This window comes from Oncorhynchus clarkii, chromosome 1 (assembly GCF_045791955.1).
Source record: "Oncorhynchus clarkii lewisi isolate Uvic-CL-2024 chromosome 1, UVic_Ocla_1.0, whole genome shotgun sequence".
Lineage (NCBI taxonomy): Eukaryota > Metazoa > Chordata > Actinopteri > Salmoniformes > Salmonidae > Oncorhynchus > Oncorhynchus clarkii.
In genome coordinates this window covers 23,748,529-23,765,983 of record NC_092147.1, presented here as the reverse complement: position 1 = coordinate 23,765,983, position 17,455 = coordinate 23,748,529, and the positions used below count along the sequence as shown (strand labels likewise).

The 17,455-nt window shown below is 40.8% G+C and overlaps 2 protein-coding genes and 1 pseudogene across 2 annotated transcripts; 1 reads left to right on the top strand and 2 right to left on the bottom strand.

The window, feature by feature from the left end:
- Window positions 1–784: 784 nt before the first annotated feature.
- On the bottom strand, window positions 785–9,953 carry LOC139390688 (uncharacterized). The gene is made up of 7 exons (XM_071138029.1): window positions 9,619–9,953; window positions 6,430–6,653; window positions 6,114–6,212; window positions 5,857–5,958; window positions 3,821–3,934; window positions 3,592–3,700; window positions 785–3,476 (listed from the first exon to the last, which is right to left on the bottom strand). The coding sequence occupies exons 1-7, from the start codon at window positions 9,743–9,745 to the stop codon at window positions 2,422–2,424; spliced, it is 1,830 nt and encodes a 609-aa protein (XP_070994130.1). The 5' UTR covers window positions 9,746–9,953; the 3' UTR covers window positions 785–2,421.
- Window positions 9,954–11,157: 1,204 nt separating this feature from the next.
- On the top strand, window positions 11,158–12,413 carry LOC139366853 (peptide deformylase, mitochondrial-like; annotated as a pseudogene).
- Window positions 12,414–13,497: 1,084 nt separating this feature from the next.
- On the bottom strand, window positions 13,498–16,919 carry LOC139390617 (spermatogenesis associated 2-like). Its single transcript, XM_071137903.1, has 3 exons — window positions 16,781–16,919; window positions 15,809–16,131; window positions 13,498–15,170 (listed from the first exon to the last, which is right to left on the bottom strand). The coding sequence occupies exons 2-3, from the start codon at window positions 16,124–16,126 to the stop codon at window positions 13,932–13,934; spliced, it is 1,557 nt and encodes a 518-aa protein (XP_070994004.1). The 5' UTR covers window positions 16,127–16,131; window positions 16,781–16,919; the 3' UTR covers window positions 13,498–13,931.
- Window positions 16,920–17,455: the final 536 nt, after the last annotated feature.

Here is a 17,455-nt window from a genome sequence, read left to right as displayed (position 1 = left end):
AAAAATGGTCTGGGGCTGTTTTTCATAGTTCAGGCTAGACCCCTTAGTTCCAGTGAAGGAAAATCTTAACCCTCCAGCATAGAATTACATTCTAGACGATTCTGTGCTTCCAACTTTGTGGAAACGGTTTGGGGAATGAGAATGCATGACAATGTCCCTGTGCACAAAGCGAGGTCCATACAGAAATGGTTTGTTCGAGATCGGTGTGGAAGAACTTGACTGGCCTGCAGAGCCCTGACCTCAACCCCATCGAACACCTTTGGGATGAATTGGAACACATCAGTGCCCAACTTCCCAAATGCGCGTGTGGCTGAATGGAAGCAAGTCCCCACAGCAATGTTCCAACATCTAGTGGAAAGCCTTCCCAGAAGAGTGGAGGCTGTTATAACAGCAAAGGGGGGACCAACTCCGTATTAATGCCCATGATTTTGGAATAAGATGTTTGACAAGCAGGTGTCCACATATTTTTTTGTCATGTAGTGTAAGTAGACCCCAATCTATGGAACAACTCAACTTTGCATAATAATAGTCCTTCCAGAGCTTGTTTTGACAGTGCAGCAGTGTTTAGTGCTCCATGCATTGGGTGATTTTGCAACCCAGTTGCTGAGAGTAATTATGATAGGGATTTCTGGCAAATGTCCCAATTACCCACAGCATTATGTACAGTATGTGCACAGTAATACATAAAAGCTAAATAGGTATTTGAGTAAAATACAGATAAGTATCATATGATACAGCGCAATCGCTTCATGTATGTAAAATATAGCTTTCATTTATACATGTAATTTCACACAAAAAGTTTATTGAACACAGTAATGTAACAGGTAGCCAACAGCATAACTTTTGATTCACTCTGGGGTTGTTTACTCTCATAATAGGTAACTCAGTGAACAGAGACTGAACAACTCGTTATGCAATATTGGTAGAGCCACTGTGTCCTGAAAAATTTACAGAAGAAAGTAGATAAATAAATACACATCCTAATAAAACCTTATGCAGTGGTCCAACACACACAAAAATCCCCTGGAACTTTGTACCCCACCACCCCCTTATCATCTGGCTAAGGACCCTGTGCCCTATCCGCCAGCAGGCATGATGGGGTTGAGTCAGTTAAAGACCCTGTCACTCCATGTCCCTCTGTTGACCACGTACCTATCCACATATACATTCTTAATAAATAAAACATGTCACAGAACTCAAGCTCACCTACCTAAAAGTGACTCGTAATTGTATGCGTCAAGTACCTACTCACTTCACAACAACCGTAATTTACCTCAACACCTTGCTGCTCACCAATCCATTTCCCACACATGATTTTAAAACTGAAGTAAACACAGACTGCTACATCATGATTCACATGTCTCTTAATGATGAGGTGTTAATAATATGTATGACCCTATTTCTAGGCCTTTGGCCCAATGACCCTCTTCTGGGTAAAGGAGAATCCCTGGCATCTTCTCTCTCTATAGAAGCCCTCTACTAGATTCCCATCCTATGAATATGTTGCTGAGTCATCTAACATCTGTCTTCTCATTGGCCCACATACCCTGAATCTGTGTCACTTGACCTACCCCAAAATTGCTGTGGACTAACTAATATATGGATTAACTAACAACGGTAGTGTGTAAGCACAAATGCATAGGTGGCTTACACTGACAGCATGATGACCCTGAACCCTCACTTCACAAGATGAGCTGCCTATGACACAGCCAGGAATGATTCACAGCTTTTCCATTTGTACAGTGATATACGCAATTCCCAATGACGTCATCATCATTGATTTGTCAACAAAAGGAGGTGCACAATGACTGGTCAACGGATTTTGGATGCATGTTATGGACAGTAGCAGTCCACTCAGAATATCTGAGTAATATTTAACCCATGTCACACCATCAAACAGACCCCTCTGAATCAACATGACACGGCATGAAATATTGGGGACGATACCAGTATAATATCATGGCTAGGAAACAATCCACAAAAAGAATGTAACTTTTTTAGGAAAAAATAACCCTAATGTTGGTAATAAAAAAATCCCTATGTCATCCAGTCATGTTTATTTTCCAAGCTATAGCACACAATATTTTACAGAGTTTGGTGTGCCACATATTTTCATTTTTGCCATGGAAAAAAATAGAGATACTGGTATTGTCACAGACCAAGAACCTAGGTCAGTAAGAAACTGGTGCTGTGTATTATGGTATGTAAAAGGTTATTATACCAACATTACACCTGGTTGATCTGGGCATATTGAATACTGTTTTACTGAAATTTAACCTGAATTCTGATGCTGAATAATTATGTAGCAGTTTGTTTAACCTCAGCTATACATTTCACCGCGGCAAATGGTGGACACCACCCTGATATCTCAATCTAATCCCATACCTCATTGTCAACCCCAGGATCATGCTTCTTCCTCCATCACACACTTTGGTTGTACATTCTCTTTCCATATCCAGGAACATAGTCAGGATCTGAATCTTGTGTTTCGGGATCTTCATCAGAGCTTGACTCAAAACTAGAATAGAGCGTGTTTAAATCATAATAAGAATACACTGGAGTTTTTTCCACATGTTCTTCATCATCCTCCTCTTCACCATCATCACGGTCTTCCTCCTGAGTGGTCTTGGTCCCTCTTAGCTCTGCAGCCATGCTACACTCCTGCTGGGTCAGTTTTCGGAGCCGCACAAATGGCTGTAGAAACTTTGACATAAGCAGAAGAGCCTGACTCTCCATAGAAAGTCTCAGCTTGACCTTATGTGTTCTATTGGCCTCTGGGCTGTCTGCTGGTTCTCCAGCCTGTTCAGAATGGGCTCTGTCATCGAGGGCCGTAGGTTGGGATACAGCCACTGTTTGAGGAGGGGAAGGGTTCTGTGTGGCCAGAGTTAGATGTTGGGGTTGACAAAGGGTGAGGAGGGATGGGGTCAAGTCCTGTGATGAGGTGGAAGAGGACCCCTGACAGTGCACTGGGGTATCACTCTTTTCACACAGCAGTTCTTCAGAGCACTCCTGCAGAATGCTCCTCACCCATTTCTTGTGTTTAGAACACAGCTGCAGTGGGGAGGCCTCAGGCACCTCATTGTTCTGCCTGTCCTCCACCTCCGTCCTGCTTCGGCTCCCCTCCTCCCCATCAGAGACTTCCTCCTCCAGGAGGAGTGGACTGTCTTTGGACAGATCCACCCCCAGCTCCACGATAAGGGCCTGTGGCTCTAAACTTTGCTCAGCTGCACAAGCATGGTGTGGACCCAACCCCAATGAGTTGGATCTCTCCTCTCGGTTATCTTGACAGATACCCTGGAATGCGTAGAGACTTGTCCTGTCAAGCTGTGACTGCCCGTCTTTGTGTGTTCTCTCCTTGGGCGACCTTAGCACAACTTTCGAGGTCCCAGGACCCTCCAGCTCCCGGCCTATTCCCCTCTCCTGTGCTGATACCTTATGGGCTCCGTGGCTGGGATGGCATCTTGAAGAAGACTTGTCTGAAGGAATAGAAATACAAAATATTTATCTACAGTACTGTAGGTTCCTGGTGGTCTTAAATACTGTACTGTGTTTACATCTGTATGTCATAGTTAATATGCTGAGTTTGTTGACCAGAGTGGAATAGCCTCTTCAAGGACGCAGCAAGGGAGGTGGAGTCACAGGTAATTAACGGCAATAGTAACTCCTCTTCGTATGCCATTGGACCCTCCTGCTTCAACAGCTATAGGCACATTCACATGGATAACAAGGACACTGACAGTTATGTAATAGCATGAGAACATACATTCTCTATTTGATTGAATCCTCAAACAATCTCAATAATTATTGTATGTACACACACCTGGTCAAAATAGGTATCACTCTGCAGCGTCGACTCCAGTACCTGAAGGTAATGCAGCAACCTGTCCTCCAGTTTCTGGGCATAGCATTCTCCATATTGGTCCTCCATCAAATCCTGAAAGAGAACCTGCAGATCAATACATATACTCCATCCTACACACAATACCTCAACCCTAGTGGAGGCGACAGGCAGTGCTCCATCAAACCATCTCCATTGTTTTGGAGTTCCATCACAAGCAACTAAAGGCTGAGTGTAGAAAGAGGCTGGGTATATAGCATCCCCTACTGGACAGCAAAGGAACCACTACCCAGACTTTATAATGGCACTATCATCTCAGACTGGCCTTATTACGTATTCAGCATTGTACGTCTTCTTCAGGAACCACTGAATCCAGGAATAGTTGAAGGTCACAGTTCACATAGTTGAAGGTCACAAGGCATAAAGATGTCAATTACACCTATGTAATCATGCCAGTGTTCATTCTGGCACTCTTTTAGATTTAGTCTAGTCTTAGTCATTTTATATAATATTATTAAGTCTAAGTCACTTGAATCGTCAAAATGACGAAAACAGCGGGCCATTTTAGTAAACTAAACCTTTATTTTAGTCACATCACATCATTAAAGTAAACACAAATGACTGTCTTCCACGTGCACAAACATAAATAGCCTTGTCTTACCAACATATTTTTCTGCATACCATCCTATTCTCTTCCCAACAGCAGAAATATGACAAACATACACTGTATAAGAATTATCTGGCCATATAAATTCCTAATTCAGCCGACATTAGATATTGTACATTATATACAAAAGAAAGACACCCAATCGCAGAGAGAGACAAAGAAAGTAACTCAATCACCTCAAAGTATTATGGGTTGCACCGCCGTAACTCGTCTCTCATCACTGCCAATGTTAGCAACATTCCACAGATGCCGCGGCCACATTGATGTCCAAAAGTAGAACGGAGATATTTTTTGGTACCCTTCCCCAGATCCATGGCTCGACACAATCCTCTCTCAGAGCTCTATGAACAATTCCTTCAACATCATTTTCGGTTTTTGCTCTGACATGCACTGTCAACTGTGGGACCTTATATAGACAGGTGTGTGACTTTCCAAATCATGTTCGATCAATTTAAATTGACCACAGGTGGGCTCAATTTCGAGTCTCATAGCAAAGGGTCTGAATAGTTATGTAAATAAGGTATCCGTTTTCACTTTGTCATTATGGGGTATTGTGTTTAGATAGATGATGAAAAACAAAATATTGAATCAATTTTAGAATAAGTCTGTAACAAAATGTGGAACTAGTCAAGGGGTCTGAATACTTTCCAAATGCACTGTATATAGCTAGGCAATGAGGTAACATGACTGAACAAGGTGTAGCCTAAACAAATATTTAACGGTCTGGTCTGTAAGCAGCCTAGTTGTAGAATGGTCGCGATATGCTTTATGAATGTAAAATTTGGCGCCAATGCACAATAGAAAGAAAAATAAAATGTAACACCGGTATTATGAGTCATATCTTTTGAATGGAATCAAACCGTTTTATCTGAGGAAAGACTTCGCTAGGATGTTGGCTACATAACCTGGCTATGAAATTCAGTGGGGAAAGTGCAAGGGTTGAGCGAGACTACAAATTCAAAAACGTTTCTATAGTCAACAGGGATAAAAACATACTGTTGTGTCCTTCCCACGGATTAACAGAACTGTGCAATCTGTGCTGCTAATATTAAAATTGTGCTTACCACTGAAAAGCTCTCAATCTCGCCAAAAACTCTTGTTCTGTCCCCTTAGTAGTCAGATTTTATTTAAAGAGAATTTCAACTCGTCTAGACTAAAATAAAACATTTGCTTTGTTCTAGTTCTTTTCTGGGTGTATTTAGTCAGGTATAGTCTCGTCAATTGCCACTGAAAAATAGGGGTTTGATGAATATTTGTCACTATTTTTGTTGACGAATTTAACACTGAATCGTGTGAGACAAGGAGGGGAATAGAAAGGGAGCATTAAACAGACGATGGGGATTTAGCTAACCTTGATATAAGAGTTGCGCATGGACATGTCCATTGCAAGAGTCTGGGACAAAGCCTTAAAGTCCTGGTGGTTCTTCCTCATTAGGTGCATCTCTTGTCGGCTCTGAAGAGGAGCAAAGAAAGGCGACATTTAGTTCAGCAACCCAATACTTACTGGGTCGGTCAGAGATGCTGATACTCTGATATACAACTGATTCAGTTTAGTCAACAGTGTCATCCAAAGTAATCAAATAAGGCAGTTATAATGCATTTACTTACACATTCATGGTACTGAGGTAGTCTACTTGGAAAAAACTTAATGATCTTCAAAACAATGTTGACAATACCTTGGTCTTCCCGAAGCATCCACATAATTATCTGTACCAGAATACAAATCAAACACAGCTGCTCATTTTGTTCCACCAAAACTCAAATCAACAAACACAGCATAGTTAAAATAACTGTACCTGAACAAGTCAGCCCAACTTATTAGTAGGCATACATGGCCTTGAAAACCTCTCTATGCATCCACATATTGCGATTTCCCACCCCTTTCCTGTAACTGTTCTCTACCTTATGTGAAACCTCTAAATACCTTGGTCTTGAGGCCAAACATGATTTTCATGTGTTTGATAGGGGGCACCAGTCGTGGCAGCAGTGTATAAGTGACATCCATGAACTCCATCACCCTCCCAAAGCTCTTGATGTCTCTTGTCTTCATTATAGAATACGCCTGGGCTGCTGCCACCCGTAACCTCCATGGCTCATCTAGGGTGACAGATTGTAGGTCATCCTCTGGCCATCTGCTGGGGTCCAGACCTAGAGAACACACACAAACAGGGATATAACAAATAGGTAAAACTTTTAAAGGAATGTCACCTATCATGTCAATTTATCAGCTTGGGGTTATTAATACCATGTTTCAATTCAATTTTTACCATCTTATTAACTAAATGTAACTTAATTATATTTTGCATGTCCTATATTAGCCCATATAGGTCTAATAATATAATTTAATTAGTGTCAACTATTTAAAATAATATATTCTGTTTATAAACGGGTGATTATGCAACTTCGGCACTTTGACTGTGCAAAATTAAAACTTATTCAAACACCATTTTACCAGTATTGTACTTGTCTTTTATTTGTCTAGAAACTATATATCTGATAATGGCTGCGATCGTACTATTCAGGAATTCATATATTTTTGTAATTTTTCCCAAACAGCCATACACAAATGTCATTTCCATCACGTCATTAAACGTAAATTTTAGTTGAAAATGAAATATCATACAATTGATTTATAACATATTTCTTATACATTTGTACATGAACTTGTATTGAATATTATTTAAAGTGATTAAGGTTTTCCTAATATTAATAATTCAACACGACGCCTGAATGTATAAACTTGCCTTGGTGACAGCTGAAAACATTTATTTATCATGAAAAATAAGATATTTCCACCCAACCTTTTTGTGAGATTATGATAACCATATGATTTCCATATCTAAAACAAATAAATGTATGTATATTATACATAATATACTCATTTACCTCAAAATATGGGTTGTGATGGAAATGACATCTGTGTTTTAAAAAAAACGTATGAAAACAATATTTTATTGCAAACATTTTGAACAACCATTGTTAAACATTTCAGACCTATACTGGTTTGTAGGCCCATCACTCACAAAGTGTACAGCAGTAGCCGATGGGCAGAGCTCAAGGAAGTAGGCCAGTGTTTTTGAGAGATGGGCCCAGATAACAGAGGGGTCATGCCGCATAGAAGAGCTCAGTGAGCAAAGTGAAACTGTATCATTTGTGGTATATCCAACACAGGTGTGGAGGATCACCTGCTTGTGAGAATCACCAAAGTTAACTGCCTGGATTTCACTGGTGTATTTACACAGGTAGTTCTCTGCAAAGTCAATATGCACAATGATCTCCTCTTTCCCCAGATTCTCTTAATTCTCTCATTTGAGTATTGGTGTTGAATGTTGTACAGGTGTTTCCCCAACTTCTCTTTCAATCCTTTGGAGAAGTCCTCCAATAGAATGTGCAGTCATGCTTTTTCTTTTACTGTCAAATGTACAGTGAACTTCTCCATGTTTCCCTCTGTTTTTCCTCTCTCTCTTCAGCTTTGTTTTTCCACTCAAACCACCATGTCTGCTCACCAGCATCAAAGTCAGATGTTTTAAGCTCTTTTGCTTGGCGAAGGGAGCACTCTCTATACATGAGCTCTTTCTTTAGGTTCTCACAGCACAAAGACTCAAAAACTTCCTCAATGTTGCTGCAGCTGATCACTTTGTGATACTGTAGTTTGTCCGCCATGAACTGGAGGTTGGCGTGGGTTTTGCAGGGAAATTTTATTTCTCAGCATTCCGTAAAGCATTATCAAGTTTGACATTTGTCATTCTAAGATCTCTGTATGCTTTTGTGCGACCTCTTCCAACCATTTTCCTTCCAGCAAGTATTCAATTTCTCATTCATGTTGCAGACGATGAGGAATGGGTATCAGGGTGTGCATCAGGGGCAGGCCTCATGTTCTGGCTGCAAGTCATCTGGTGACTGAGGTGGTGTGTTGCCTGATGGGTAGGTCTCCTTTGCAACTGTTCTCTTTAAGTCTGTCTTCTATTCCGTTGGTTAAATTTTCATCTCTTGTTTCTTTTTTCTTCCAGTATCTCTCCCGGTCTTTTTGCAGATGTTCCTGGTATCGTATAGGATCGGTTTTTATTTTGTTTCTATATGTCTGTGACCTCTGTGCTGTTTTATGTGGCATCTTCTAAAAATAAAGACAAATACTACTTAGTTTCCAATGTGTGCACACCTTGGAGCATTTTCTAGATTAAATTAATTTAAAACATGATTAAATAAGCCTAAAGTTTAAAAAAAATATATATATAAAAAATAAAGTAAAAACGAATACAATAATGGTTTGGGGCGTTTTCACCACTTTCTGTCATTTCCACCACACTTAAGTTTGTGATGGAAATGACTGTGATGGAAATGACATTTCTACAGTTTCTGGAGAAAATCGACAGACAGCTTAGCATGCTTTGATTAGTATTACAGCTAGCATATTGTTTACCTTAAATACATAAAATATATTTTTTAAATCAAAAGTTCTACCACAAATTAAAGAAATTATAGCCTGTTGGGAAATGACTGACAATTAAAATATTAATTGCACAAGCAATATTTCCCTCGATTTTTCTTCATCTTCTGGACATCACATCTGGAACAACCGTCCACTGCAGCCATGTGCTTCAGTGTCACAATATGTTTCCATGGTAACTAAATTAACATTCGCTTGAAAAAACTTCATTAATGAGGAATTTGTCCTCAGTGGTGGAAATGACACCACTCCCAAAGGACAGGTATATTTTGTGTAGAAAACAATATAAAGGGCATACTCACAATAAATATTGATATAGATTTTATTTAATTGACTCTTTCTGTAGTACATAACATTATATCATGTGTAATTATTAATGTTCTCATAGAAAAACATAGTACTAGCTTAAAAGTCTGGGTCAGGGACAAGGGCAAAATAGTGGAATTTAGGTATAAAATGCATCTGAAAGTAGCTAAAATACTTGATAGAGAGGTGTTTGAAGGGTATGGGGGGATTCCAGTGTGAATTTAACATACAAATATTTGGATTTGTTTTATTTAAAAAAAATAAAATCCCCAAAATTGACCCGAGGACATGGAAGTGCCCGTTGTTGCATAATCACCCAAACACGGATTTGAACAAATATATTTTTTTGTTGTTACTTACCATCCAATGTGTCCATCATTCTGTGAGCCCAGGCATATTCAATTATCCACATTGGCAACGTTGGGATGATCTCCAAACATTTAATCTCAGACGGATTGAAATGATTCTCAAGGCCTCTTCCCTCCATCTATTTGAATTGCTGCAAAACGTCCCCAGCAGCGGAATCAGGTGCCTGATTAGATTCGTGTAATTTTAGTCAATCTACTTCTTTTTTTGGGGGGGGGGGGGGGGTGCTCTGGTTTAATAGCAGAAACACAAAGACTGTCATTGGTCCTTGATGAATATGCATGTCCGGCGTGATGGACATGTACGGACAAGTTCAGAATTCGCTCGTTAGCGAAAACGTATCCAAAATATTTCCGGGTTAAGACTGTCACGAACTGGTCCGTGCTATCCGGGATCCTTGGGACGTCCTTGCCCTATTGAAGTTGATATGTAAAATGGTTACGGTTAGGTAAGGTTTGTGGTTAGGGTAGCACTATTCGTCAACTGGGAACCATCTGAACTAACTATGTATAAAACATAATAGCTAGAGGTATATACAGCACAAACTATTCCCTGATTATCAACCATTTAAAGGGCCAATCAGTAGTTGAAACAATAAAGTGAACTCAACACTGTTTTGGCAAAAACCTGAGGGATGGGGCTAGAGAAATTGAATCACTCTCAAATTCATAGACAGAGCTGACCATCCCTGATATCAAGAATCATAGTTTTAACCATGTTTTGAGGCTATACATACATATACTTTGTTTACAAACATTGGGAGTAAAACAAGCTTATATTTTGGGTTATGATGGGGTATGGCAGTTAATCTAAACCCATGTGATATGTATAAATTATAAATTATAGTAAAAAAAATCAATGGATATTTATAAGTCCAAAAACGTATGTAGCAACCCCTTTAAGCAATCTCAACCCCTTTCAAATAATTCCCGTTTCCACCTTCACATAGAGGACCAATTGTGAAGGCCTGACCAAATAGTTGAATCGGGAAGTGATTATCTGGTTAAACTGTAGTAGGGATGACATGCTTGTGTGTATTTTCATTTTAAAAAGTTAACTACAGTATAACAATGGCATCACTGTCCATACTACAATCAATATAGTAATATGTACATTTAAGGGAAACGTAATTATGTTATGAAAACGTGTAGCACATGCATGGTATAGATACTCGTGTTAGTCAGACTTTAGTGTTGGTTCAATGTCATCTAGTAGTCTAGTGCGCTAATTTAGCTAGCTGCTGTAGCTATTTGCTTGCGATCTAGCATCTCAGTTATGTGATAATGTGAAAGGATTTTGCTCATACCCGGGCCAGAAATACTGATTTGGTAAGCAGGCCATCTTTCATGTACATATCAACCTTTCTCTTTCACCACTATGTTGTTGACCATATTTTGTTGAATTACTTCTTGACAGTTCTTTGCTTGTCTCTTGTAGGTGGGCTGTAAGTTAGCTGACCGACTGTGCTGCCATGACTGGACCCAGCCATGAATATAACTCTGTACTTCAGCGCTGTCGACTAGGGCCTAAAGAATGTGTGTTTCAAAAGCCCCATTACACTGTCTCCATTGGCTGGGTAGTCCCCGTCTCATCTGTGGCCCCTTCTCAGTCTCACCAAGCGTCAAGATTCGTTCATACCTACAGTATATGAAGCGGAAGATCCAGCCCCCGCCAAGTCCTTCATAGTCATACCCCCATGTCTGCCAGGTGGGTGACCCGGTGCTTCGAGTCCAGGCTGCAGTGGTGGACCCTGGGACCGCACAGGGTCCGGAGGCTCAGGAGGTGATCCGCACCATGGTGAAGGTGATGCAGAAGTTTGAATGTGTGCATCTCAGGTTGTGAAGGTGTTGCGGAAGTTCAAATGTGTGCGTCTTAAGTCGTAGTGTCACTAGCTCTGTCACTAGTATCTTAGCTCTGGAGTTCCCAGAGCGCATGTTGGATCACAGCTTGCCTGCTGCACATGAAGTCCGCGGTCTCACCACTGTGCCTCTGCGGATCTTCATCAACCACCAGCTGCGGGTCCTGGATGGGCGCACTGTTAACCTGTTCTTGACGATACATTTTTCTTCCGAATCGAGAACGAAGAAAGTATCTTAAAAAACTGTGTTCGGTTGCTTCTCCAAAAACCAGAGAATATTCAGAAAGATAGGAAAATCTTTGCCATTATAGCTGTCAAACATCTTGCATTTCCCAACATTCTTTGCAGGAACTAGTTGTTTTATGTAGATGACAGTGCATCAAACAGTGCAACCTGAACAAAGATAGTAAAATCCACGTTTTGAATATTCAGTTTTTTTGGACAACCACTTGCAACTGAACACGGACATTTATAAGATACACTTTTCTTTCGAATCAAGAACGAAGAAAGTAAATTAGTTGAAAATTGGTCCCGACCCTTTCTACTAGCCAAGGTATAACAGCTACTATGGAAGAATTCACATATCGCCGTTCTAATGTATAGCTACTTCCACAGAGCAGCTAAATTGACAATTTGAAATAAACTTGTCCAGATTTAATCTACCCAAACCTGCTATCTGACTTCAATCACTGGACCCATGGCAGGTCAACATTAAATGAATTATGCATGTGTGTGTGACTGCTTTTATTAATAAGGTTTTCATTTTTGTTTCAAAGGCCTGAATGAGAAGGCAGAGCCTGTGACCTGGCAAGTGAACGGGGGGCCCGCACGCATCCTACAGCTTGAGATGGATCACTTGGATGGAGTCCGGTACATTGACCGCATGGACAGTAAAACCTTCAACGTGAAATGGGCAGCACAGAACGAGTAGCAGTTTCAAACTAACCTTGTCACCCTGATTGAGCACTAAGACAACTTCTTGGACATAATATGCAACAGACCATGAAGAAACCTTTCTTACTGATTCTTTATTAATAAATATATTTATGAATCCAGATTTGTAGTCTGAATGAATATTGAATTATCTTGCAAGTTGTTTCAAATGTTCACAAACATTAGAGCTAAAATATTGACTCAACTGTGGACTGTCACCCGAGTGGTATACTACGACGCTAGGTTTTCTAAAGCTAGCTAGCTTCACATTACAGCTCAGGCTTCATCCGTATTACGACAGTGGATATTGCTCATCCGGCGTGTGCATGTCGCACATCGTACTCATCATTGAGACAATACTAAAACGTCCATCCTTGGGCGATTTCATCTTAGCAGGCTGTGGTGTGAAATAGGCAATTAGAAGTTCTGTATTTTATGCTGTCATTGGTGTGCACAGGCACCTTTAAATAATTGTATGAAGTCATACAAGTTTTACTGTGCGTGAAGTTTCAAATTCATCCTGTCTTTACTAAATGTAATGTTATAGGTATTTTAATTACTTTCTTTACAAAAAAAGCATTTGATTAATAAAATAGTAATCAGTGGTTTCCCTCAAATGAAAGGGATGATGATGCAATATTTGTGAGAGGGAGGGAATCTTATTTAGTTGGTCCTCAACTCCCAGCTCAGACACTTCATTCAGGAGAAGTGGAGTTAGCCTGCCCCGGAGCAGGTCAGTTCTGAAGGATTCATTGCCATATAACTGTACCTGGCTAAAAGGTGAGCCACTTTCGTATGACTGGTTATCGAGTTTAACTCAGAGTTGACCAAAGTTACCTTGTGACTCCTCAAACCCAGTACGTAATATACCCTTCAGGTTAGTTATGAGGGATTTGTTGCCATAGAAATTTACCAGGCTAAAAATGTGAGACGTGATCAGTTATCGCGAGTTGAACTCGGAGTTGACCAAAGTTACCTCACTACTCAAACCTGATTTGTAGTATAGGGCTCCGATAGCTGACCGCAGAGAAAACAGCGCTGGGCCAATTATGCGCCACAACATCTAAAATGCACGAGACATCTTTTCCAATTTAAATCCCATTTTTATTCAAATAACTGACAACAGAACAAATAATGAAAACAAGCAACTTAACCCACATTTGGCAATATTATCTTAACTCTTGAGCTGCAACATGTATAACTGGCATTAGACTAACATAAGTATAAGGCTTCAGATCCCAACAGTCAATGAGACTGGATGAATTATCATGAAAAACGTTCAGGGCAATTTAAGGTCCTACTGAGTTGACTAAAGTAGAAAAATATAGAAGAGTTTGGCATTTCACTTTTAATCCCTGGGTAGGATAAAGCTAATTTATACAATCATATTACAAATTAAGAATATTGTGAATTTAAGGCAACATGTAAGTGATTGCCATCATTATATTTATAGGCATTTTTTTTTAATCAGTGCTTTTCCCAATTCCATCAAGTACCTTTAAAATGGTTCCTAAATTCAAACTTCAGAGGACTCATCAAAAGGGTAGCCACAAACACATTGAAGTGGTGTTCTATACCAACAGTCTTTACAATACACAACACTGCAGTACCTGCATAGTTTGCAAGGGGGCCTTGTGCACCCCAACCCACTTGAGCAGACATCCAACATGAGCATCTTGTGCTTTCTCTGGCACATCTCCAACATTTTACAGGCTCTAGTGTGGAATACCTTGCAGGTGAGGCAGGTAACCTCAGGGTCTGGATTGGCAGTGTTGCAACAGTCATGAAAAGGAATGGGCTGAGGGGTAAGGCTTCCTGCTTCAAAAACATCAAGTGGAGGGCAGAACTCTCTCTTATCCTCATAGAGTGGCACACCTCCCTCTCCAGGACTTCCTAGCCGTGGTGATAATCCACTGCTCTCTCTCTGCTCCTGTAGGACTTCACCATCAATATGTTTTACTTCATGACCCTCGTCTTTGCACCTCTCCAATATGGGGCAGTTCAAGCTACGTAAGGTATTGCAATTCTTGCAATGATGGATGCAAGGGCTAGGGTAGCACTCGATGCAGAACTGACTGCCCCCTGGTGACACAGGGTGGGCATTCCCTGATGCTTTTGCAGACAGCAATTGTGAATCCCCTTTATCTGACCCGGACATGGCCAACTCTTTATTTGGACTTTCCCTTTGCTTGTGAGTTGGGGTGTTTCTGGTTGGTGCTAATGATGGTGTCTTAATCAACTGGCAGTTTAGTGAGGAGACACAGATACTCTCTTGTTGAGAAGAAAGCCCTCTCGTGTACACCCTTCTTGGTGAATAGAGAGGATCTCTGACTAACCCAACTTCTTTATGCCCATTAAACTCATCATCTGTGTACAAATCCAAGTCTGCCTCTATAGTAGATGACTCAAGAAAATCCCCTTCCTGTGGTATAGTCTCCAACCTTCTCTTGCTGTTGTCCAATGCTATCTGCAGGCTGTGACCTTTCTGCCTCTCCTGCACCAGGTTGAGCTCCCACTCCACCCTTCTGCCCTGGGGTACTATGGCAGACAACAGTAAGCGACACTCACAACGTGCAGTGAAGAAAGCACAGGACAGGCGGAGAAGGGTGTCCACTGGGAGGGCTGGGGAACATAGCCTAAGCTCTTCACATAGTCTGGCCTCTGAAGCCTGGTACCCAAGCAACCCAAACAGATCGGCCACCTGCTGCATGGACAGCGCCGGCTTGATGTAATGTGTGAACATGCCTGAGAACATCTATAAAAGGAGGAAGGTTGTATTGTTATTAAAATGTAGGAACCGAACAAATTATATTTCTGGACAAAGGCAAAGTCACACAATTGAAGCCAAAACAGCATTCATGATGAGATTATACATTGCTGATGAGCACTCCACCAATATACAGGTAATTGCCTAAATGAAGGGAACACTTGACTAAATGAGGGATACAAAGTATATTGAAAGCAGGTGCTTCCACAGGTGTGGTTCCTGAGTTAATTAAGCAATTAAAACATCCCATCATGCTTAGGGTCATGTATAAAAATTACCAGTTGCCCATTAATTTGGCTAGCCTGCTAGAAAATAACTCTGACTTAGAAAGTCTCAAAGGAGCATATGGAGTTTAAAAGGGGTGTATGCGTGTCTCAGTCACCAGATCTCAACCCAATTTAACACAGCTGGAGCACTGCCTGGAGTCAACAAAACACCAAATGATGGAATTTCTCATGGAAGAATGGTGTCGCATTCCTCCAGTATAGTTTCAAACACTTGTAGAATCTATGCCAAGGTGCATTGAAGCTGTTCTGGCAGCTCATGGAGGCTCAATGCCCCATCAACACACTGTTGGCATTTCCTTCATTTTTGCAGTTACCAGTATATTCCCCAAATTAGCATACCTTTACCACTCTGTATTCCTTTCTCCAGGGACACAAGTACAGGTTGAGGGATGCCAGTTCCAGCACTTCAAAGGCTCTAGCCAGCCCCTTCAATCCAACTCCTTGTGCTGTCTGAAGCGAGTCCTCCATTACACTGAGGGGGTCCAGTCCCAAGGAATGTGTGTCCTGGGCACAGTCCCCCATCAGCAGTCCCTCTACCTTCTTAATCAGTTCCTCATCTCTGCATACTAGGTTCCAGTCACCCTGCTCAATCCGGTGCTCCAAACTGACCCGGTACAGTTCCACCAGATCCCTGGCTTTCTTCCCAGGGACAGTCATCTCAGCTACATAGAAAAAACCCAACAAAGACAAAATAATCAATGAAACCTCTTGACTGTACTCTACTGCAACTGGAATCATTTGACCTAGGTATTGTTTTTAGAAATGACGTCTGTTTATCACACATTTACATCCCAGGAGAATGGTCCCATAACATTCAGCCATTACATTAGGGATGAAAATGTCGCCCTCCCTAAAATGAAAGCGAAAGTGACCTGATAAGACTTGATTAGTTAGCTAGCTTTCTAGCTAAAAAGTAGACAGCGTGTTATAAATATTAGACCAAATGTTACAACGTTTAATTGCGTTACAAGTCAGAAGTAGCGTTAACGTCAAAAAACAGTGTTAAAAATAAAAAATAAACTAAGCTAGTTATCTAGCTATTTAGCTAGCTAGCTTTTGCGCACCTTGCTGGGCTCGGTCAATGACACCAGTCCACCCGTACAATTTTGCCGACACTATGTTTAAAGAAATAATTTTAGCTATGAAATTCAACCACACGACTCCATCGTCCACTTGCTGGTGCGTTTTGGCAACTACGTTAGCTAGCCAGCCAGCTAGCTAGCTATAAGCTAAGTAATATAGCTAACTTGCTTACTAGCTAAATAATGTAAACATATGAAACCCAGTTGCTAACAAACAAAAACAACTCACCAACACTTTACATATGGTGGGACCTTTCCTTAAACCATCACAAATGCAAGGAACACTGCTGTAAAAATTGACGAGCGTGATTTGAACCCAACCCTGAGTTCCGAAAAATAAACCCCGTCACGTGTCACCCTAAAAGTGTGGGGGCCTTCGATTTAGCCCGGCCGCCAGCCCGGAGTATGGTTTGACAAAATAAGTACATTTTTATACTTCACAAATTTCCAAATCATTCAATTGCGTATTTTTTTCTTAATATACAGCAATATAAATATTCAAAATACAGCAAGAGAGTGAGGAGTCTGTGACTATGAATATACATCTACGAATTCAACAGGCTGCTTTGAGCTCATCCGAAATCTATGTTTTTCTCCACCAGAGTGCGCGATATTCTATCGATGTCATCATTTATTCACTAACCACGTTTACATGCATACTGTTTACTGTTGTTTTTCACGGTGTGTGCAGGCTTAGTTGGGTATATCATGGGTGTTGTGCAGTCTATGGTGTTATGTCATGATGTTTTCATCTGATTTTCAAACAAATCACTTCAAAAAGTAGGCTACCTGCGCAGTTCGATCCACCATAATAATCTATTTTGCTGATACTCTTACTGGACCGTATAGCATACTGGATACTTTTTTAGACACGTTTCTGCTTATACTTTCTGACATTTGGTAG

Excerpts from the sequence above, each read along its gene's own strand:
- LOC139390688 (XM_071138029.1), bottom strand. The coding sequence starts at position 9,745 with ATGGAGGGAAGAGGCCTTGAGAATCATTTCAATCCGTCTGAGATTAAA. Across the intron at positions 5,959-6,113 it reads TACCTCAGTACCATGAATGT|AGCCGACAAGAGATGCACCT; the intron begins GTAAGTAAATGC and ends GCTCCTCTTCAG. Across the intron at positions 3,935-5,856 it reads TGCGCAACTCTTATATCAAG|GATTTGATGGAGGACCAATA; the intron begins GTTAGCTAAATC and ends GTTCTCTTTCAG.
- LOC139390617 (XM_071137903.1), bottom strand. The coding sequence starts at position 16,126 with ATGACTGTCCCTGGGAAGAAAGCCAGGGATCTGGTGGAACTGTACCGG. Across the intron at positions 15,171-15,808 it reads AGGAATACAGAGTGGTAAAG|ATGTTCTCAGGCATGTTCAC; the intron begins GTATGCTAATTT and ends CTCCTTTTATAG.